The sequence below is a fragment of the Orycteropus afer genome, unplaced genomic scaffold (genome assembly GCF_000298275.1).
Source record: "Orycteropus afer afer isolate SDZICR_OR568_19922 unplaced genomic scaffold, OryAfe1.0 scaffold00237, whole genome shotgun sequence".
In the NCBI taxonomy this organism is placed as follows: domain Eukaryota; kingdom Metazoa; phylum Chordata; class Mammalia; order Tubulidentata; family Orycteropodidae; genus Orycteropus; species Orycteropus afer.
The window spans coordinates 3,049,559-3,074,292 of record NW_006921824.1 but is presented as its reverse complement, the minus strand read 5'-3'; the positions used below and the strand labels follow the sequence as shown (position 1 = coordinate 3,074,292).

General features: G+C 40.0%; 1 protein-coding gene across 1 annotated transcript in view; it reads right to left on the bottom strand.

Annotated features, from left to right (window-relative positions):
- SYT16 (synaptotagmin 16) overlaps positions 1-24,734 on the bottom strand; it is a 146,740-nt gene that overhangs the window by 41,269 nt on the left and 80,737 nt on the right. The window contains exon 2 of the mRNA XM_007949091.2: positions 4,544-4,759. Within this exon, the coding sequence (XP_007947282.1) occupies positions 4,544-4,759 (216 nt within the window). The remainder of the gene's footprint in view (positions 1-4,543; positions 4,760-24,734) is intronic.

Below are 24,734 nucleotides of genomic sequence, written 5' to 3'. Positions count from 1 at the left end.
ACATGGCATTTGATAACCTAAAATTTGGCATGCAGCTCTTCTTATGAAAATCCTGCTGATTTTCTCCAAAATCTATGGCTAATTCATTCAATGTAATCAAATTTTTTCCTCTCTCCGGTTGAGAAAATATTACCTTTTATTTGACATTTGTTAATAAATGAAGTCTCACCAGCTATGACAAGAGGTAAACTGCTGTTAAATCCCAGAAGGGTGAGGGTTAGTGTGGCTGTCAGAATGTGTAGAACATGGACCGTGTGTGTAAATCAAACACCAAACCCTTGGACTTCTAGAAAATGGGGCCATTAAGCTTTAGAACTAAACCAGCTACTCGTAGGAATCAACTGCTATTAGCTTTCATTAGCTAACATTTGCCCTCTCAATGGAGAGGCAGTAATTCTGAGATGTAACATAAGAGAAAGAGAAAAGTGGGAGAGGGGGTGAGGAAATGACAGAGGGTCAGTATGTACTGATAGTGTGGTTTGGTTACATAGGTATTTATTTATTGGCTTACCTTGGGCTAAAAGGATAGTAATAAAATATGCTATCATGGTCTGTGCCAATAAGTAAATCTATATGATAAATAGCAAGTTAGCATGTTCCTACTGAAAAATATGGTTGTCTTTAACAATCCTACCTTTTTTTCTTTGGTCTTTTTCTACTTTCCCTGTCCTCATTATGAAATCAGAACTTTCTTTTCTTTCCTCTCAATTTTTGTGCTTCCTTTCTTCTCTTCTAGTGCTAAATGTCAAAAAACTTGGAAGGTCTACACCTCTGCTCCATCGGTTTGACTACTTGCTCCACAAAAACAGAGGAAGAAAGATTAGAGAACCCAGGTGACTAAGACTTGATCACTAAGGTGAAAGGCATGCCATTTTCTCCAGCTTTTCACTAAATACAAGCCACAGACTTCCTGTTCCAGTGCCCTTCATTTATTTTGGGCTCTGGACATGAAGGAGTCAGAGCGATGCCTGACCTCTGCTCAAGAAAGAACTAAGAAATCCTATGCTGTTCATTTTGCATCCTCTCATCAGGCTGTTTCAGGGCGGGGATGAATATTCCTAACAAGCCTTATCCATCATCACAAACTGTGCCTATCCTTCCTCCAGATAACTACCTCTCATTCTTATGATAGGCAACCATTTTTATAAGTAAACTGAGTATGAAGCTACTAAACCAAACCCGCTGCCATCGAGTTGATTCCCACACATAGTGACAAAACGGGACAGAATAAAACTGCCCCATAGGGTTTCCAAGGCTATACATTTTTATGAAAGCAGACTGCCTTAGCTTTTTCCCATGGAGCAGATGTTGTTGTTGTTGTTATGTGCCGTCGAGTCAGACCCGACTCATAGCGACCCCTCCTTGGGTTTCTGAGGCAGTATCACTACGGAAGTAGATTGCCCCATTTTCCTTCCGAGGAGTGGCTGGTGGGTTTGAACCACCTGCCTTCTGGTTAGCAGTCAAGTGCCTTAGGCACTATGCTACCAGAGCTCCAGATAGTAGGTTCAAACCATCAACCTTTTAGTTATTAGCTGAATGCTTTAACAACTGCACCACTACTAGAGGATGACACAGACCTTGCTCATGGCCAGTAATTCTCAAGCAGGAAGGGTGTATCAAAAACCACAGGGGCTGATTATAAAGGTACAGGGGCATGTGTTAAAGGTTATCCAATATTATCGTAATATATATTATGATTTGGAAGATAAAAATAACTATTGCTTTACACAGTTCTATTCTGACAGAGTATGGGGTTGCTATGAGTCTGAATTGATTCAGTGGCAACCGATACTGGTACTGCCTGCTATGGTAGTAAATATGTTCTTTATTGGCTGCCATCCCTCTCTTCCCCACTCCCCTACTGATGTTTCCTTAACCTCTTAAATAAACTACTTGCACTGGAAAAATAAAATAAAGTAACTATTGCTTTAATAATAAAATAATAAAACTGGTGGATCTTGGTTAAGAACAGAAAACACAAGAAAGATGTTTACCTGGGTTTTGTTGACTATACAAAGGCATTTGACTGTGTGGATTGTAACAAATTATGAAGAAAGGAATCCAGAACACTTAATTGTGCTCATGAGGAACCCCTACATAGGACAAGAGGCAGTCGTTTCAACAGAACAAGGGGCTGCTACATGGTTTAAGATCAGGAAAGGTGTATGTCAGGGTTGTATCCTTTCACCACACTTATTCAATTTGCATGCTAAACAAATACTCCACAAATTTGGACTATATGCAAAAGAATACAGCATTAGGATTACAGGAAGACTCATTTTACCAACCTATGAGATGCAGATAACACAAACTTGCTTATTGAAAGTAAAAAGGACTCAAAACACTTACTGAGGAAGATCAAAGACTATAGCCTTCAGTATGGATTACACCTTAACACATAAAGAAAACAAAAAGTCTCACAACTGGACCAATAAGCAACATTATGATAAATGGAGAAAAGACTGAAATTGTCAGGATTTCACTACTTGGATCCACAATCAATGCCCATAGAAGCAGCAATCAAGAAATCAAATGATGTACTGCATTAGGTAAATCTACTGCAAAAGAACTCCTTATGTGTTAAAGAGCAAAGATATCACTTTGAGGACCTAGGTGTGTCTGATCCAAGCCATGTATTTTCAATCATCTCACATGCATGTAGAAGCTAGATAATGAGGAAGATAGAAGAAGAATTGATGCCTTTGAACCATGGTGTTGGTAAAGAATACTGAATATACCATGTGTTTTGGTTACCTCTAGTGCTGCTCTAACAGAAAATACCATAAATAGCTGGTTTGAACAAACAGGGATTTATTCTCTTACAGTTTTGGAGGCTAGAAGTCTGAGTTCAAAGTGTCAGGTCCAAGGGCTTGGTGAAGGCTCCTCAACCTTGGGCTTCAGCTTTGCCTCTTGCCTCAGGTCCACTGAAGTGGGAAGCTTTTCTTAACTCAGGCAGTAGCTGACTGCTGAGACTGACAAACCCAAGGCCAACAAATAAAATGGCACAGTCCCAAGAATACCAAACATGGCAAGCCCCTAGTTCAAGTCCAGAGACAGTCTCAAGATCAGCAGGATACATGGTAGGCTGCTGAATGAAGACTCAGCTACATGCAAGGGCCAAGCATGCCAAAAAGCTACAGAGACTTCTTCAAAATTTCTTATATACTGGAAGCAGACTACATCCCTAAGTCAGCCACTCAGATGCTCCAGTAGATTCCACCATGGAGTTGATTACTAATCTCATCATGGGGAATAACTATGTCCAGCTGGCCAGCCATATAAAATCAGGCCCAGCCAAGTTGACACATAACCTTAACTACCACACCATGACTGCCAGAAGAATTAACAAATCTGTCTCGCAAGATGTACACCCAGAATGCTCTTGGAGGGGAGGATGGCAAGACTTCATTTCACGCACTTTGAACATGCTCTCAGGAGAGTCCAGTCCCTGGAGAAGGACATCATGCTCAGAAAAGTAGAGGGTCAACAAAGAAAAGGAAGATCCTCAAGGAGATGGGTGACATAGTGACAACAATGGGCTCAAACACCATCAATTTGTGAGAATGGTGCAGGATCAGGCAGTATTTCGTTCTGTTGTGCTTAAGGTTGCTATGAGTCAGAACCAACTCAATCACACCTATCATAACAAAACCGTAACAACAACAGCATTCATCAAGCTGCTTCTCAATCTTGGTGACCCCATTTGGGTCAGAGGAGAACTGTGCTCTGCAGTGTTTTCCATGCTTGTTTTAAGAAGCAGATAATCAGGCCTTTATTCCAAGGTCCCACTGGGTAGACTGGAATCACCAACCTCTGGACTCTACTCTAATGATGTTGCTTTGTTGCTTTAATGACACAAACTATTTAATAAAAGCTTTCAGAAAAACCTTCAGAGGTAGTATAGATACATAGAAATTAACTCTATGTATCACTGATTCTCCATGGGGAAAAACAACAACAGAGTCTCAATGTAGGAGACAGGTATGTGAAATATTTGTATTTATTAAAAGAAACTTACAGAGGTTGATATATACTGTTCCAGCTATTAGTGTTCAAAATTAAAAGGCAGTAACCTACAAGGTGGAGTCCCTGGGTGGTGCAAACAGTTAACATGCTTGGCTGTTAACCAACAGGTTGGAGGCCTGGGTCCACCCAGAAACACCCCAGAAGAAACTAGTCTGGTGATCTCCTTCCAGGAAATCAGTCACTGAAAGCCTTGTGGAGGGTGGTTCTCTGCCACACACAAGTGGGAATCGACCCAATGGCAGCTTATTAACCTCCAAGGAAGGAAGGGTTCCCACAAACCAGGGGTCAGGGCTAACCTTAGCCACTCCTGATCCATCTCTTTCCCAATTCCCTGCATCACAACTCTCTTGCAAGACTTAATGCAGCCCCTAGTCCTGTCCTAGCTGCTGAATCCTGCCTCATTTTCTTGCCCTCCTTGGTTCTCAGATTGAGGCTGCAGTGCTTAAGTGACACGAATGCATTCTTAACATTGGCTGTGGCCTAGTCTAGGTAAAGGAATGGCGGATGCAAAGAATACCTTCACATGCAGACGCTTCTGTGCTATCCTCTTCTTGGGTAGAAAGCAAGCAACTGATTGTCGGTTTCTGCTCCAAACCTGTCTGCTTTCCTTTCTCAGATGTTCCTCCAGAACGGAAACTCTGGGAGCGGGACACCGAAATCTCAAACTGCTTAATCACTTCCTCGTCACTGTCAGAAGATGTGGATGGCTCTTCGTCATCCCCAAAGCTGTCAACTGGAAACAAACAACAAGGCTGTATGAGTCTCCTGCATGGCCCAGGTGATCCAATACAGAGGCAGATACCCCAGGAGAATGAAAAAGAATATGGACATTAAGTCTGATCAAAGCAGGCCCCAAGTGGAGAGAAAGAATATAGAGCACTTTTAAACCAAAAACTAAGTCCAAAGGGCTGAAATGAGAAAAGAATACTCAGGAAAGTAATTGGCTAGAAATAGAAATATATGGCTAGCACCCAAGAGAAACTACTGGGAGACCCATAATCAGCATAACTTGCCCTCTTGTTGAGCCTGACGGCCTTATTCATTTGCTGAGTTGCTTACATGTGTTCGTAACTTGGAACAGGACAGCACATTTGCCTTACGTGCATTTCCAGTCCACGATGATGGGAAGTAAGCACTCTGCCTCATATGATTTATTAAAACACACAGAACCGGGCCGTACTTCAGAGCAAAGACATTTGCAACTGAGGTTTTCCAAGTGTCCCCGTTTTGGAAAAGAGACAACCATATTGTGCATACATGTTTCAGTACTGCTTAGGGGGCACTTGAGATTTTGTGAAGGGTAACGGAAAAATCTGGAAACGGATAGTGGGGATGACTGCACAACTTGATAAATGTAATTAAGGTCACTGAATTGTACATGCTGAAAAAACGTTGAAGTGCCAAATGTTTTGTTATATGTCCACTTAAAAACCACACAAAGCCACTGTGGTTGAGTCAATTCAGACTTATGGTGACCCCATGTGTGAGAGAGCAGAACCGCTCCACAGCACTTTCTTGGCTGCAATCTTTACGAAGATTTCCAGACCTTTCCTCCATGGCACTGCTGAGTGGGTTCAAATTGCCAACCTTTAATTTAGTTGAGCACATACTGTTTGTACCACCCAGGGACCTTATATTTACCACAATAATAATAATAACAAGCTAGTTTTTACTAGAAATGTATTATGCCTTTCTCTATGTCTGTAAACCAACCCAAATGTTCTTTAAATGATTTGTACCATTTCCCCATGCCCTCATCAGTACACTTGTCTTCTTTCAGTTTTTCCACCAGGACAAAATTATTCCTGCCTTCAAGGTCTTTGCCTTGATTGTTCCTTCTATCTGGAACCCTCCTCCCCTAGATCTTTGCACAGCTGGCTTTTTTCTCCTTATTGAGATCCTCACAAGGTCATTTCATCCTAAAGGGTGCTCTGAGCACCTTACCCTAAGTAGCTCTCTTTATAGTGCTGACAATCCTTATTCTTGGTTCTCCCAATAACTTCTATGAAAAGAAAAATAGTGCCAGTTTTGATAACCAGTGTGTCTCCATTATGAAAAACAATGCTTAATGAATAGTAAGAACTTGATAAATACTTGTTAATTCCTGAATGCCCAGTGGTCTCCCAAGGTTGAACATTCCCCACCCATACAAACTGTCTCCTGTGCCTTGGGTGCTCTTCCCCAGCCCCCTCCAGACTAGTCAATAATCTAATTCATCATTCATGTTTCAGCATAGGCATCACTTCTTCCAAAAAGCCCTTCCTTGGCCCCTTAAATCAGATTAAGAGCTCCTTCTATGAGCTGTAAAATAGCTGTCTATTCTTCCCCTATCATAAACCTCTCACTGTATGGCAGCATTGCCTATCTAATTCCCAGCTGTTTCACTTAATATGTATACAATGTGAAGCTAAGAGCACAGCCTAGAACATGGCAGACAACTCTATAAACATTTGGTGAACGTAAACAGGAAATTGGAAATGATGGGGAATTTTTTTTTTTAGATCATTTCTTCCTTCCATCCAAAAGTCACACAATAATTTCAGAGAAGAATATGCTTGTTGATTCACAGAAGAGTCCTGAAGATCATTTCTGAATCAGAAGCTAAGAAAAAATAAACAGCTGTATTTTAAGTGAGAGAAAAATACTTCAAACACCAGTCTGGTTAAAACATTTATTCTCTGACTTAGCTAAGGGTCAAAATTTCTGAGGTTCTTTGGAAGACCAGCGAATAATAGCAAACTCTTAATGAGAGTTTTTCATTTGCCAGGCACTGTCCTAAGTGTCAGGAGCTCTGGTGACATAGTACCTAAGGTATTTGACTGCTACACAGAAGGCTGGTGGTTCAAACCCACCAGTCACTCCTCAGAAGGAAGGTTTGGCAATCTACTTCCCATAGAGATCCCATCTCAGAAACCCAAGGAGGGGTCACTACTCGAAGGCAGTGAGTTTGGTTTGGTTTTCTGGTCCTCAGTGTCTTACAAATATTATCTCATTGAATCCACACAAAACCACTGTTATAGTTCCTGTTTTCCAAATAAGATAATCTGAAACAGAGGGCCATACACAGTTGACTGAAGATCATGCAGTTACCAAGGGGTAGAACAAAGACTGGAATCAGGCAGCCTGTCCCTAGAGCTCGTATTTCTAATCACCTGCTGGAGAACCAGAGAAACATAGTGGAACCAACTCTTACTCTGTATTCTCACATTAGCTAAATCCCTGTGGCCAAGTCTCTTACCCTCTCTGGCCCTGTCTCCTCATTTGTGAATCATCTCTAAGGTCTAGATCATTTTACCTCTAAAATGCTATGACTCTAAACTTCTGGCTAATTGCCATCAATATTTGACCCATTTCCCACTACTGACAAGAGCACATTTTTGTCAGCTCACTCAATTCTATTGGCTGTGTCCAACACCATGGTAGGGCCCAAAAATGTAACTCTTAGAAGAGATTAAGTTTCCCAGTAATACACCAATATGCTGAAAAAAGAATACCTGTCTAAGCCTCAGAGATGGCCCTGGTTTATAAGAGAGAACCACTGCAGTGAGCAACGCACTCATGCTTCAACCTGCTATGCCTGGCACTCTGATGTGGGATGGGACATCACATACGGGAAAGTCAGGCCGGAGCCCACTAGGAGCAAAGCTAAACCCCCTCCATCTTTAGACTACAACGACGGGTTCAAACAGCAATGACAGTGAGGATGGCGTGGGACCGGACAGTGTTGTTCTGTTCTACAGAGGGTCGCTATGAGTGGGAGCCTACCTGAAAACAACAAGCAACAAGGATCTCTCTGACTATCTCTGAGAGGCAGTCAGAGAGCTACATGAAGGGATAGGGAGATCGGATTAGACGTTTGTTGGAGCTCTTTCCAACTCTGAGATTCCTTTCTATTTGTTTTCTTAGGTCTGTTTTAACCACCTTCAGTAGTCACACTTCATCCATTTCTAACTGGGTGAGTTGAACCATGGTATTTCTACATCTACAAAACAAATCATCAGTTTACTTATTTACTGGTATGTGGTCTTTAACTCTTCGCTTTACTTTTCCAAGAGTTACTGCTCATCCACAGAGCACAGATTCTTTACGTAACGTAATATTTGTAAAAGTAATTGTAACGGTTTCCATTCACTAACCATTCTGGTGTCTTTGCATATATTATCCCATTTATTCACCACAACGATACCATGAAGTAGGGATTATTTTTCTATCCATAGTATACAGGTGGGAAACTGTATGGGAAACAGGTACAGAGAGGTTGAGTAAGCACTAGGCCCCAAAGCAAAGTAGTAAAGCTGGGAATTGGACCTAGAACCTATTCCTAAACCACTGTGCATATCATTCATATCATTACACCAGGTAACTAGAGCCTTACTTGGCTTGCTTTTCAGAGTGAGGTGGGAGGTGGCTCTGCCACTTCCACTCTGAAGTCTGCCAGGAGGCTGCTTGCTTTGTGATGAGTCAAAGCAAAGAAGGCTGGTGGGAAGGGCAGTCAGTCCCCGCGGTGTGAGTGCAGAGGCAGGCTGCACGGTAATGGGCCCATTGCTCCTCGAGGGGTAATAACTACAACAGCATATGCTATTCTAGGCCTCACTGCCCAAGGATCTCAGGGAATTCTACATATAAAAATGAAAACTGTCATTTCCTAAAAGCCACTGAGCAGCGATAGAAGCCAACAGTGTTGTCATTACCATAATAAAAGCCATCACTTACACAGCAGTTACTATGTGCCAAACACTGTTCTAAGAACTATTCATATGCTAACTTTTTACTCCTCAAAATAAACCAATTAAATAGGTACTAATATTATTCCAAGGCATGTGACTGCTAACAAGAAGGCTGGTGGTTCAAACCCACTAGCCACTCCTCAGAAGGAAGACTGAGCAATCTACTTCTGTAGAGATACCGCCTTGGAAACCCAAGGAGGGGTCGCTATGAGCAAGATCAACTCGACAGCAGTAAGTTTGGTTTGGTTTGGTTTGGTTATACCAAGGAGCCCTGATCATGCAATGTCAAGCACCTGCTGCTAATCTATAGGTTGGCAGTTCGCACCCACACAAGACACTCGAGGGAGAACACCTGGCTATCTGCTCCTGTAGAGATTATAGCTTAGAAAACCCTGTGAGGCAGTTCTACTGGGTCACAGCTTCTTACCTTGTAATGAGTACATGTCGACAATCAAATAGCCTATCTGATTTCTTTTAACATAAATCTTTGAAAATAAATTCTCACCTAAATTGTGGCATTTATTTCAAAAATAAGGGAGTGTATGCTGAAATACCATATAAATATCAGGTTCAAATCTCTGTCAAGCTAACTTCTCAGGAAATTGTATAGTGGGAATTTTTATTAAAAATTTCACTCCTTAACCCAATAAACTTGCTAACATGAAGGGAAAATAGTTGTATCGTTAACATGGATGTGGATGGATCCTCAAGTTGGAAGACTGTTTATTTCACATAATCCCAGAATGTAGAGAGATCTTAGATATCCAAACATCCACCAAAGAGAGGTCAAACTATTCCTCAATTTTTCTCATACAGCCTCCCAGATACCAAGTAGGTGCCTTTGCCAGCTTCCTGCTCTAATAAAGAATTCATGACTTTAACAGAAAGACAGAGCTGTCTGACAGTGGCCCATCAGTATCTACCCTACTGCAGTGGTAATGCCTAACACACATGACTGCTAACCAGAAGGCTGACGGTTCAAACCCACTAGCCACTCCTCAGAAGGAAGGTTGGGCAATCTGCTTCTGTAGTGATACTACCTCGGAAACCCAAGGAGGGGTTGCTATGAGTCAGGTCCGACTTCACGGCACATAACAACAACAACAACAACAACAACAATTTGTAATGATTTTTTTTTCTAGTTTAGCTAAGAATTGCAGAGAAAATATCGTCTTCCTCTTCCACATCTAAGGTACAGGAAGATGGGATGCAGTGAGACAGAAACTGCCTGTCGAGTGAACCAGCAGTCAAAGCTAGAGTGCAGAATTTGGAGTCAAGCTGCTTGAGTTAGGATCTCTGAGATTGTCTATTTGCTAGTCTGAGCCCTGTTGTTGTTGGTATGTGCCCTCGAGATGGACCCGACTCATAGTGACCCCTCCTTGGGTTTCCGAGGTGGTATCACTATGGAAGTAGATTGTCCAACCTTTCTTTCAAGGAGTGGCTGGTGGGGTTTGAACTGCCAGCCTTTTGGTTAGCAATCAAGTGCCTTAGGCACTAAGCTATCAGAGAAGTTCTTCTATCTCTTTGAACTTCAGTGTCCTCTTTTTGATATTGTTTTTGTGAGCTGCCACCAAGTTGACCCCCAACTGATGGTGACCCTATGTACAACAGAACAAAAAGATGCCTGGCCCTTCAGTGTCCCCATGATTGGTCGTGGATTGAACGTGATCCACAGGGTTTTCATTGGTTGATTGCCAGAAGTAGATCACCAGGACTTTCTTCCTAGTCTTAGTCTGGAAGCTCCACTAACATCTATTCTGCATCATAGCAATTGACAAGTGAGTGGTGGCTGCATGAGCGTATCAGCTGAGAATCAAACCCAAGCCTCCTGCACAGAAGGCAAAACTTCTACCACTAAACCACCAGTGTCTCATTCATTTTAATAGTACTTATGTCTCAACAGGGTTGAGGAACTAAATGATGTAATGCATGTAAATAAAGGCTCTTAGCACATGCCTGGTATATGAAATACTAAAAAAAAAAAAAAAAAGTTAACTATTATTATAATTATCCCCCATGATGGCAGTGCCATGTGTGGAAACAATTTTATGCAGCCTTCAATTTCCATTCAAGGGAAAGAATGTGCCTTTTCCTGTGAGGTGTGACTTTAAAACTCACCATCAGGGTTGTTGTCAAGGACAGGGGAAGCAATAAGGGCTGAGGGAGGAGGCTAAACTGATTCCGCAAGCTGGATTTGCCCACTTTACCTCCCAATCCCTTCTTCCAAACGTGGAGGTGGAACCCTCTGTAAGAATTGGCAACTTTGTCTGGAAGTGGGCAGTTTCCAACACCTGCTCATTTTGTTGCTTCTTTTAATGCAACAAAACTACCAACTGGTGAAGCAAGGAGAGGATTTCTTAAGCCTGTCTTCCGCTGCTTTACAGATGGAGAAAGAATTTAGAAATGATCAGTGCAGCTCCATGCTTATTAATGCCTTCCCACCCACATGGGAGCAATGAGGTGGAGACAAGTATTGCTCACATCTTATAGACAGAAAGTAGAGACAGGTGGGGGTGGATTGTACTCAGTGGTACAGCACCTGGGTGCTACTTACAGCTACAATTTCAGGAAATCCCTAAATTACTAGAGTTCTCAAATACCCATAGCAAAGGTTGGCCCATGGTGGCTGATGTGAAGATAAATAGGGACAAAAAACAAACTCACTGCCATCGAGTCGAATCTGACTCACAGGCACTCTTTCTTGGGTTTCCGAGGCAGTATCTCTACAGAAGTAGATTGCCCAGTCTTCCTTCCAAGGAGTGGCTGGTGGGTTTGAACCACTAGCCTTCTGGTTAGCAGTCAAATACCTTAGGCACTATGCCACCAGAACTCCCAAATAAGGTCAAGGAGTTAGTTACAGTAAAAAAATAAAAAAATAAAAAATAAAAAAGCAGAGGGAAGTCAAAGGCAACAACTAACTGTCCATATCAGATCCTAGCAAAAATGGACACATTCTAGAAGTACAATCTAGCCATTCTTAGATTCAAGCAGGTTTGGGAGAGATTTTCAGGAATCACCCGGCTTTGGGCTTTCTCAGCCTATGCTCTGTGATGGAGTTCTAGGGTTCCCCAGAGAAGCTTCGATGCCTCCACAGAAGTGGAGGTGTGGGTGGACATACTAACAGGTTGGGCTCTATACCCTCTCCAATCAGGGCTGTTTTGCTTTGATATGTTTTATATTTTCATAAGACTGTGTTGGGGGAAAATGAAGTCCTAAAAATTTAAAAAATTTTAAAAAACTGATAGAATCCAACTGCCTCATTTTATAGTGTAGAAGAAATATGTCTGAGACTATTTAAGGGATTTAACAAAAAACAGCCTGGAGATCTACTTCCAAAAATCATCCAGCGAGAACCCTGTGGCTCATACCCGAGCATGAGGACAGTGCAGAACCAGCAGCATTTCATTCTCTTATGCGTGGAGTTGCGTGTGCTGGGGGCCAACTCAATGGCAGCTAACAAGAACAATAACAGATAATAAAATAGCTAGCTAGGGGGAGGGGAAAGATTAGTAATCAATTCTCCTGTGCTTACTTGTTCTCTCATCCTAAACCTTGTATGACATGTTTTTACAACTCTATTTGGTATATGAACAAAGACATGGTGTTTGTAATAGTTAAATGAGTGAGTTAAAAAGAAAACTCTAATCTATTTCACATGACAGCTGCAAGGCACTGAGGACTTTCCCTTATTGACTCAACTATTCTCTGTCTTGAACCAACTCTGTATTGTTGAGTAGGCTCAAATCCACAAGCCAATGAGGTCTTGAATATGCCTAGCTCTGGTGACACAGTGTGTGAGACATTTGGCTGCTAACCAGAAGGTCTGCCATTCAAATCCATGACTGCTCTGCAGGAGGAAGATGATGCAATCTACTTCCATAAAGATTTGCAGCCTCAGAAACTCAACAGGGGTCACTATGAGTCAGAATCAACTGGATGGGAGTGGGTTTTTGGTTTACTATGAACCAAAAAAGAAGTCTGAGAGCCAGATTACTCACCATATGGAAACATCTCTCCAATCCCCACTGTATCTATCTAGAAAGCTCTTCTGACCTTCCAATTTATATTCTGAGTTTCTAGGTAAATCTAGGAGCTCTGGTGGCATAGTGCCTAAGGCATCTGACTGCTAATCAGAAGGCTGCTGGTTCAAACCCACCAGCTACTCCTTGGAAGGAAAACTGGGCAATCTACTTCCATAGTGATACCACCTCAGAAACCCAAGGACGAGTCTCTACGAGTCAGAAACAACTCGATGGCAAGGAGTTGGTTGGCTTTTGGTTAGGTAAGTCTAGAAACTCTGCCCTGCTCAGCTCGTACAGATCTCTCTGTGTTTCTAGTTATGGACCTATTCCCAGCACCAACTGCCACTAACTAAAGCCAAACCTAACTAACTGCCACAACCTAAACCCTCCTTCTGCCATATCCACTCATCATATGCATGCCTAGTTCAGCACCAAGTTTTCCTTGTGTCTCTGGACAGGAATTTGGACTGCTACTAATTTCTCTTAGGGATTAACCCCATATTCAGGGTTCCTCTAGTCTAGCTGATGCCTCTTTGAAGCTTATCTCCCTACCCCCTACCAGGCCAAACTCATCCAGAAGAAAACAGAAGAGTCTTCAAAAAAAAAAAAAGTATAGAGGGGTAAGGTGATGAGTTGCGACTATTGTTGTTGTTGTTAATGTGTCATGGAGTCGGCCCTGACTCATAGCAACCCTCCTTGGGTTTCTGAGGTGGTATCACTATGGAAGTAGATTGCCCAACCTTCCTTCCAAGGAGTAGCTGGTGGGTGGGAATCATAAAAAAATTTAACTATAAGTAGTATTCTGAATGAGGTCTGGTAGCATAGTGCCTAAGGCACTTGACTGCTAACCAGAAGGCTGGCAGTTCAAACCCACCAGCCACTCCTTGGAAGGAAGGTTGGGGAATCTACTTCCGTAGTGACACTGCCTCGGAAACCCAAGGAGGGGTCACTATGAGTCGGGTGCGACTCAAGGGCACATAACAACAACAACAAGTATTCTGAATGGACCACTGTGCCCTCATTTCTTTGCAACAAAGTTCAACTCAACTGCATAAGAGCAAGTGACAAGTGTCAACCTCTCTGACTCTCTGAAGCTCTGCTAATTTGAACAGCTTCTAAAAGAGAATTTCTTGATACGACCCAACTGTTGTGTTATTTTCCTATGGTAGCATTTACACACAAATTAATGACCAACAGTGTAATTTACTCTGCTAAGTGCCAAAGTGACCTGATAATTAAATTTCTGCACATTCAGAGAAAACACAAAACCAGAATAGATACTCTTGCTTTCATTTCCCCAGCCCCCAATATTTCTCTATCACTGCAATGAATCCTCACAAGCAAATGTGAGTCAACATTTTAATTTACAAATGCTCTGATTAGGAAGAGGAAAAAAAATATATATATATCCATTGCTATGGATACTAAAATAAAGAGCCCAGGATGTGTAACTGAGGCTGAGAAAGACAGTGAACAAGCTTGTGATTTGCAGGTGCTGTGAGTTTCTGAATTTCTAGCTGCTTCAGGTCCTTCACTCAACTCCCCACTCCATGCTACAAATCATCCCCAGGGCAATTTCCAAAGCTATTGTTTTATCTTGCGGTAGAATCGAGCTATAGAGGGAACTTCCATAAGGCAGTTTCCAAGTCTCCTCAGCACTGAATCTACAGTAAATGTATCCAAATTTATCATAACAGTGGAAAAGAAATAGACTAGAAATACATCTTAGCTAAGAGCCAGCTTTTTTAGAAGAAAATTAAAATCATATTCCAAAACTGTCACACAATCCAAACCCCAAACCAAACTCACTGCCCTATTAGGTTTCTAAGGCTGTAAATCTTTATGGGAGCAGGCTGCCACATCTTCCTGCCACAGAACAGCCGGTGGGTTTGAACCACCAACCTTTAGGTTGGCAGCCTAGCACTTTAACCACTGTGCCACCAGGACTCCCTGTCACACAATCAGGACACATCAGATATTCAGTGACTGTGTGCATGTACTAGGGGAGCAGCCTCCCAATGATACCTGTGATAGAATCAGACAGTGAATAACTTTTCTCCATTTACAAAAAAACTAATAGGGAAAATTTTCTAAATTTTTAGTTTTTCCAGTAAGATTCCTTTGGGTGCCTGTTATTACACATCTACTGTCAAGCACATGAAGGTAGTAAATGAAAATATTATTACCCTATAGGACAGAGTACAACTGCCCCTATAGGGGTTCCAAGGCTATAAATCTTTATAGAAGCATATTTCACATCTTTCTTCTGTAGAACGGCTGGTAGGTTCGAACCGCCAGCTCTCTGGTTAGCAGCTTAGCGCTAAACACTGTGCTACCAGGGCTCCCTGAATATTAACAACAAGACTTGGAAATAACTAATCATGCCTCTTTCCTCAGCTTCTTGTCATGGATATGCATACTCATAACTGTAACTGCTGTATGGCTTCCAAAACTGAGTCATATTTTCCACTGGTACAATGGTTTCTGGTTTATGATGAAAATAAATATATTAATATTTCATGAGGTCTTATAAAGAGCACCTTGGTTTCCAGGTATTCAACCACCTGAGCAAACCTGGACACTGCTGAATTAGAAATGTTGCCCTGGGTATAATACTGCCACTTTTTCCATCCATAATCTTAACTGTCATGCAAAGTTGACTTCTATTACCTTTTTAATTACATTTTCCAAAAGGGCTTATGTGGTTGTGGTTCCCCTAATATCCTCAAAGAATTTTCAGGATTAGTTCAGTTTTTCTCTAGGCTTCCCTTTAGTGTACAATATACTATTGTGAAATAAAGCAAATGTTTCAATAATGAACAAACAAATGAATGTGAAAAGTACTGCAATACCACATAAAAGCTAAATGATACAGTGGGAAGAATATCAGCAAAGAAGGAAGTCAGACCTAGGTTTGAAACCCAGCTCTGACACTTACCAACTATGTGATCTTGGAAAAGTACAACTACTCTAAATCTCAGTTTATTCATCTATAAAAATTAGTCCAACTTTTAGATCCAGATATAAGGAAACCTGAGACTGTATAGGGGAGCTCTGGTGGTGTAGTGCCTAAGACATTTGACTATTAACCAGAAGGCTGGCAGTTCAAACCCACCAGCCACTCCTCAGAAGGAAGGTTGGGCAATCTAATTCCATAGTGATACCACCTCAGAAACCCAAGGTGGGGTCGCTGTGAGTCAGATCCAACTAGATGGCAGTGAGTTAGTGAGTGAGACCATATAGAACCCTTCCTGCTACAAAATCACAGAAATGAATAAAACACTCTTAAAATATTCTTTAGTAAAAAGCCAAGTTAGAAAGATACATGGTGTTAGTCCAGATGGTTATCCAACTTGTTTATAGGTCTCACAGGCTTGAGAACTCAGAATTTTAATTACCCTGGATAATTACCTGTGAAAAGGTAACTATTCAAATCCCAGCTGTGGGGGACACTGGTAGTACAGTGGTAGAATGCTTGCCTTCCACGTAGGAGACCCAGGTTCAACTCCTGGCTAATGCACCTCCCCACCCTACCCCTCTGTCAGTGGAGGCTTTCATATTGCTATGATGTGGAACAGGCTTCATTGGAGCTTCTAGACTAAGACAGACTAGGAGAAAAGGCCCAGAGGTCTATTTCCAATCATCAGCCAATGGATCACAATGGTCCAATCCACAACTGATCACATGGATGGCTCAGGACCAAGCAGCATTTCATTCATGGTGCTGTGGTTGCCAGGAACTGGGGACCAACTCAAAAGCAACTAACAAAAACAACAAAATGCCATTGAACAGGCTAGACCTAGATGAAGGGCAAAGAGGTTTGTTATCTCTTGGGGATGTGAATGGGAAAATAATAATTATCCTGTCAGAAATGAAAACCTTAAGATTTTACCTCTCACAAAGACATAATACCAGCACAGTGCAGGAATTTGAAGACAAGATATTAATTGTTAAAAAAATGGTCAAGGTCTTAGGAAACCTGGGCGATCCAACAAAAGCATATGCAAAATTAACCTACAGAAACAGTTCTACAAAGGTGCATGGTTATTATCCCCTCTCCAAGCAAGAAATTACCTCTGCTGAAGATGAGCTTACCTCCCAAACACACAAAATATAATACACGAGAGGGATTAAACTAACACTAATGAGGGATGGAAAACAATTTAAAAAAAAAAAAAAAGGTTATTTCAAGCATATGTGGAAGATTTAGAAAACTTAGCCACGTATCAAGTCAAGAGGAAGCCTCAGAAGTATAATTAAGACCACATTCTAAGATCCTGGATAGAGTGGGAGAATGTAGAACAAAACTCAATATCATTTAAAAGAAAAAAAGAACAGGTTTGCTGGTCTGATAGAGTCTGGTGAGACCCCTGAGACTGTGGCTCCTAGTTACTCTTCAGGTATGGAATTGAACTCACTCCTGTGGCTTCCAGCCAAACAATAGACAGACATATGGGGTGAACATTTGCATCAGGTAGATACACTCCCTGGAGTGATCAATCATGGGAGAACAGAAAGACAGGGTTTGCACAGGGAGACAGCTCGGGGAGCAGGAGTGCATGTGAGGGAAGGACACAGGGAAGAGGTAACTACAGGGAGGAAGTCGGAAGAGAGCTGTTACATTGTGGGGAATTGCAGTCAATGTCATGAGACAAAATGTGTATCAAAAATGAATTTATTCTGTAAACTTTCACCCAAATCACAATAAAAATTTTTTAAGTTTTTTTTTTTTTTAAAAAAGACCACATTTTAATTGCAAGGCAGTTAGAAATAAATAACAGAGGGCCTTTTAAAAATTATAAAAATAATTTTGAAAACTAGAAACCATATTTCTAAATAATTGATGGGTCAAAGAAGAAATCCTAATTGAAATGATAAAATATTTATAGCTGAAAAATAATGAACACATGCGTATCATTCACTTGTGGAATACAGTTAAAGTGACACTTAAAGGGAAATTTATGGATTAATTAAATGTATATGTTAGAAAGCAAAACTGATTGAAAAATTAATATAATAAATGGTCAATTCAAAGTGTTATAAACCAAAAGTTTAAAAAAACAAATCAAAACATAAGGAAGAAATATTAAAGATAAAATCAGAATACAAGTATTAATAGAAACAAAACATAAAACAGTAAAGAAAGTAATAAAAACTGCTTCTTTTAAAGATAAGCCTCTGATGAGATTGAGTTAGACAAAGAATATAACTGCAGGTAAAAGGGGCATTTGAAAATCATAACAGAATAAAAACTAAGGTTAAATAATTTTTGAAAATACAAAACATACAGACCAATAACCATGAAAGAAATAAAATTTAGTGGAAAAAAAATGAAAATCAGAGACACATCATATCAACATAGTTTTATATGATTTTTTCCTGTCTTCAAAGAGCAGGTAACTGCTCTTTCACAGGAGTTGTTATGGAAGGAAAAACTTCCCAAATCATTTTATGAGAATGGAATAAATTTTAGAAAGGTAATTTACATAATGGATCAATCTCACTTATAATCCTAGAGCAATATCCTATGCTAAATAAATGTGAAGAGAATTTTTTCATGTATAAAAACAAAGACACCAAGAATAAGAGTTTATAGCAGAAATGCAATGAAGTTTGAATATCAGGGAAAGCATTTAAATTTAATTAACCATCTTAACAGATTAAATATGAAAAACATAATCATCTCAATAGAGGTAGAAAATCATCAAATAAATTTCAATACCCATCCATGATAAAAACTAATAGCAAGCTAGGAATAGAAGGAAACTTTCTCAGCCAGAAAACAGAAATCTCCTAAGTATCATTCTTGATGGTAAAACTTGAGCATTTCTTAGAGATAATCCATGACAAGAATACTTGTTCCCATCACTTCCTTCTGACATTGTAGTAAAGGAGCTAAGATGGTTATAAGACAAGGAAAAGAAATGAAATACATGAAGTGGGGAGCAAGAAATGAAATTGTTATTATTCACAAAAGATAGAACATTTTATATTTAAAAAAAAAAAAAAATGTTGAACAGAAGACACAGCCAAACTTTTAAAACTAGAATTTTAAAAGTGTTTACCCTGAGACCAGAAGAACTAGATGGTGCCTGGCTACCACACTGTCAACCACTAGGAAAGGTATCAAAATAAGAAATCTGGATAATGTGGGAGAAAAATGTGAAACAAAACAGAAAATCATAAGACCAGTCTTGCTGGTCTGAAAGATACTGGTGAAATCCTCAAGACTATAGCCCCAGTCACTCTTCAGGCCTGGAATTAAATTCACTTCCATGGCTTCTGGCTAAACAATAGACAGGCATAAAAGTGAATATTTATACCAGGTAGGTACACTCCTTAGAGCAATCAACCATGGGAGACCAGAGGGCAGCATCTGCACAAAGAGGTAGCTCAGAGGGCAGGAATGCACAGGAAAGGACACAGGAAAAGGGTAACCATAGGGAGGAAGTGGGAAGAGAGCTGTTACATTATGGAGATTGCCATCAATATCATGAAACAAAATATGTATGAACTGTTCTATGGAAAAGGAATTTGCTCTGTAAACTTTCATCCAAATCAAAATAAAAAATAACTATTAAAGTTCATCAAAGGGACTTCTGTTCCTCATCAAGATGGAATAAGAAGTACCGTGTTTACCTTCAGGAGCTCTGGTAGCGTAGTGCCTGAGGCACTTGACTGCTAACCAGAAGGCTAGCAGTTCAAACCCACCAGCCACTCTTTGGAAGGAAAGTTAGGCAATCTACTTCTGTAGTGATACCACCTCAGAAACCCAAGGAGGGGTTGCTATGAGTTGGGTCTGACTTGACAGCACATAACAACAACAACAACATGTTTACCATCAGCATGAAACAACTAAAAACCTAGACATAAACAATGGTTCTCAAGACATTGGATGTTAGGTGGGAAGAGATGGAGCTGGGAGGCCAGGGAGGCCAAGGCTGCTAGAGATCACAGGACAAAGTATTGAAGAACAGAGCTATAAAGAGAGAGAACTCCAGATATCTGCAGTATTAGAATATTTCGCTGAATACCGATAAGCACATGCATATGAAGAACCTACCTAAGACCATAAAATGAAACACTCAAAATGATTAGAAGAAACAGTACCTGGAGCTTACAGTACCTGGAGCTTACTCTGGCTAGTTGGAATAGGCTCTAATAGTGCCTATTTCAACTAGCCAGAGTAGAAAATTAATAAGGAATAAGTAAACTACTTAGAAGAGTTTTGTCTCAGTAATAAGAAATAATCCTACCACCACCAGTTGCAGTCCAGTCAATTCCAATTCATGGCAGTGCCATGTGTCTCAGAGTAGAACTGAACTCTACAGGGTTTTCAATGGCTGATTTTTTAAAAGTAGATTGCCAGGCCTATTTTCTACTTTTGTTCTGCCTAACAGAAGCAAGACTTGAAAGAATCAAACTGTCTCCAAGTAAATGAATCACATCCCAGAATAAAGCTCAAGAATACTTACAGATTACAGAAATACAGTCCTGGTATGGCACACTACAAGAAAAATTCACAATGTGCGGTATCTAATCCAAACTTTTCAGGTGTGCAAAAAACAGCAACATATCAACAATAATAGGGAATAAAGTCAATCAGTTGATTGAGACAGAGCCAGAAATTACATGGATAAAATTAGTTGGCAAACCCAAAAACCAAACTCACTGTCATCGAGTCAGATCTGACTCAGAGTGACCCCTCTTTAGGTTTCCAAGGTAGTATCACTATGATGTAGATTGCCCAACCTTCCTTCCAAGGAGTGGCTGGTGGGTTTGAACTGCCAGCCTTCTGGTTAGCAGTCAAATGCCTTAGGCACTACGCCACCAGAGCTCCTAATTAGTAGGCAAGGGTATTAAAACAATATGGCTGTATTCCATATATTACAGAAGATAGAAGAAATATTTAGCATGATAAGAGATATGAAAGATCCAATTAAACTTAAAGAGACAAAAACTACAATATCTGAAATAAAAAATACACTGATTGGGATGAATGACAGACTAGGCAATGCAGATGAAAACACTAGTGAATTTGAAAATATAACAGCAGGTGCTATCCAAAATTAAAAAAAGAAAATAATCACACACACACACACACACACACAAATAACATGGAGACTTTGAAGGAGGGAGAGGGGCAAAAAAAAAATTTGAAGAAATAATGGCCCAAATATTTCCAAATTTGATGAAAATTATAAATTTATCAGTCCAAGGAGCTCAATACATCCCAATCATGTAGTGATAACTACACCAAAACACATCATAATCAAATTGCTTAATTCAAAATTAAATTTGAATAATAATATTTACTGGTCTTCCTTGTAGGCATATAGGTATTTTCTATCACTGACAGCATTGAACTTCAAGATAGATCTTGAAATGTTCTTTTTGATGATGAATGAGAAACCTTTCCTTTTCAATTTGCCATTCCTGGCATAGTAGACCATATGATTGTCCAATTAAATGTGGACAATGCTGGTCCATTTTAACTCACTAATGCCTAGGATTAATCTTTATGTGTTCCATTTCGTTTTTTACAACTTTCGATTTTCCTATCTTCATGCATCATACATTCCATGTTCCAACTATTAATAGATACTTCCAGCTATTTCTTCTTATTTTGAGTTGTGGCACATCAGCAAATAAAGATCCCAAAAACTTTATTCCATCTACATCATAAGGTCAACTCTACTTTGAGAAAGCAGCTCTCCCCCAGTCACATTTTGAGTACCTTCCAACCTGAAGGGCTCATTTCTGGCACAAGTTAAAAATAGTCAGAGAAAAAAAAGTTACTTGTTGTGCAGAGAAACATAAATAAGGATGACAGTCACTTCTCATTGTGAAATCTCCCAATGAAGTATTTTTTTTTTAAGTACTAAGAAGAAAAAAAAAAAAAAAAAAACTGTCAGCCTAGAAATCTATACCCAGAGAAAATACCTTTCAAAAACAAAAGCAAAATAAAGACTTTTTCAGACATGCAAAAATAGAGAGAATTCCTTCCGGTAAGATGGCAGAACAGGCAGACAAGCGACACAGACCCTCTTCAACGAAGAAAATAGAAACCAATTGACAGAGATACAGAAGATAATCCTGGAGCCCTGAGCTTTGAAAGGAACTATTCAGAAGTGGATCAGGCACCAACTAGTGGAAAAACCTGAATGAAAACAGTCAGTACAGAGACGGTCGGAGCTACAGACTGTCAGCTACTCTGATGGGACCAAATGCCTGAATATTTCCAAGTGGTGTCGAGACCTGAGAATTCATCTAAAGATCAGCCTTGGTTGCCAAGGGCTACAGGGATGACTGCACTGGTGGCCTATGACTAGGAAGGGAAACAGCAAGCAGGGAGACAACCTGAGCTGTGGACTTTCAGCTGTCCGAAGAGCACAGCCATTTTGATTGTTTACACGTGGTAGCCATTTTGGATATTTAAAGTGACCGAGGGTGCGACCATTTTGAATGTTCACAAGCAGCAGCCATTTTGGATATTTAAAGTGACAGCATTCTCATTCAGATTCCAGGGAGCTAAGAATAGGATCCACTTGCCAAGGATGGCAGGGACTTATGGGAGGCTGACAATGGGAAAGGAGACATGTGGTGAGTGTATAAGTTCTCAAAACAAAACAAAGAAAATAAAAATCATGGGCAAGACACTCCAACACAATCACCAATTAAATATAAACACAAAAATGTCACAATGCCTTGGAGACAACAGAGCATCACAGTCCACACAAAGAAGCAAGATAAAACAGGAGAAACAAGGGACCAGGATACAGACCCAAAATACATCCCTGAGGAAGAAGCAGCATAGGAACTCCCTGAGAAGGAATTCAAAAGAATTATATTTAGGTGCCTTCAATGGAATGAGAGACAGATCAAGGAAAACACTGACAAAATTGAGGAAAACACAGACAAAACCATAAAACAATTTTGAAAAACAATACAAGAACAAAATGACAAAATAAATGAAATATTAGAAATGATACAAAATCTACAGCTAGAAATCCAGAAGATTAATACTAAATTTTCAGAAATAGATAACACATTGAATGGGCAAAGGAGTGGAACTAAATCAATGGAAGACACAATTAGTGAGATTGAAGGCAAATACCTCAATACTTCTTTGGAAAGGGATCAATCAGAAAAAAGATTTAAAAAAAAAAAGAAGAAGAAAGCCTAAGGTTCATGTGGGATACCATCAAAAGGAATAACTTACGTGTAATCAGAATTCCAGAACAGGAAGAGACAAATAAGACCACAGAAAAAAATTGTCGAAGATTTGTTGGAAGAGAAGTTTCCTGGTTTGATGAAAGATGAGAATATATCTATTCAGGAAGTCCAACGAACCCCAAATAGGATAGAATCCAAAAGAAAATCACCAAGACATACCATCATCAAACCTACCAAACCAAAGACAAAGAAAGAATCCTAAAAGCAGCATGGGAAAGACAAAAAGTTACCTACAAGAGGCAACCAATAAGACTAAGCTCAGATTTCTTGGCAGAAACCATGCAGGCCACAAGACGATGGGATGTATATATACAATCCTGAAAGAGAAAATTTTCCAACCAAGAGGTATATACCCAGCAAAACTGTTCCTCAAATATGATGGTGAAATTAGGACATTTCCAGATAAGCAGAAATTAAGGGAAGTTGTTAAAACTAGGCCAAGCTTACAAGAGATGCTAAAGGGAGTCCTTTGGACAGAGAGCCACCAGCAGCACACAACAACTGACCATTAACATACATGATGACATAACCCAGAAACAAACCCAGATATGGAAGCGTTCAAAGTAAATAAGCCTACAAGATTTTAAACAGGGAACCAGAGACATCAATTCACAAATGAGGATAACTGCAAACCAAAAACAGGGAATTGTGTCATTACAGAACTTCTAAATGGTAGGGAAGTCAAGACGACTGCAAGATAGAATGGACTGTCCTAAACTTGGGAAGAAAATTATAAATCACAGGGTAACCTCAAAGAAAAATGATTAAACCTTCACATCAAAATAAAAAAGAGGTCCAGCACAAATATTTAGCAAACACTAAAACAACAGCAATGAAGGAAATGATAACACTTCATAAACAAAATGAGCTCAGCAAAGAAAATTATATGGAACAAAGAAATCAGGAATATCATGAAAAGGCACATAACCAAATGACAGCAACAAATTCATACTTGTCAATAACTACATATCTGACAAGGGACTTATCTCTAAAATTAGAAAACTATAATGAGGTGTTAACCTCAACAACAAAAATATTAATGATCCAATTAAAAAAATGGGCAGAAGACATGAATAGACACTTCACCAAAGAGGATATTCAGGCAGCCAGCAAATATATGAAGAAATGCTCACGATCATTAGCCATCAGAGAGATGCAAATCAAAACAACAAGATACCATCTCACCCCAGCCCTTCTGGCAAAGTTCATCAAGTTCAACAAGAAAATAACAAATGCTGGCCAGGATATGGAGAGCTTGGGTCTCCCATACACTGCTGGTGAGACTGTAAAATGATATAACCACTGTGGAGAACAGTATGGCAATTCCTTTAAAATCTGGAATTAGAAATACCATTTGATCCAACAATCCCATTACTAGGTGTATATCCTAAAGAACTCAGAGTCAGGACAAGAACAGATATATGCATACTCATGTTCACTGAAGCACTATTTACAATAGCAAAAAGATGGAAACAACCTAGGTGTCCATCAACAGAAGAATGGATAACCAAAGTATGATACATACACAAAATGGAATACTATGCAACACTAAATAATGCAAAATCTGCAAAACACTGCATAACATGGATGAACTTGGAGGACGTTGTTGTTGTTAAGTGCCGTCGAGTCGTTTCCGACTCATAGGGACCCCATGCACGGCAGAACGAAACACTGCCCGATCCTGCGCCAGCCCCACAATCCCTGCTATACTTGAGCCCATCAT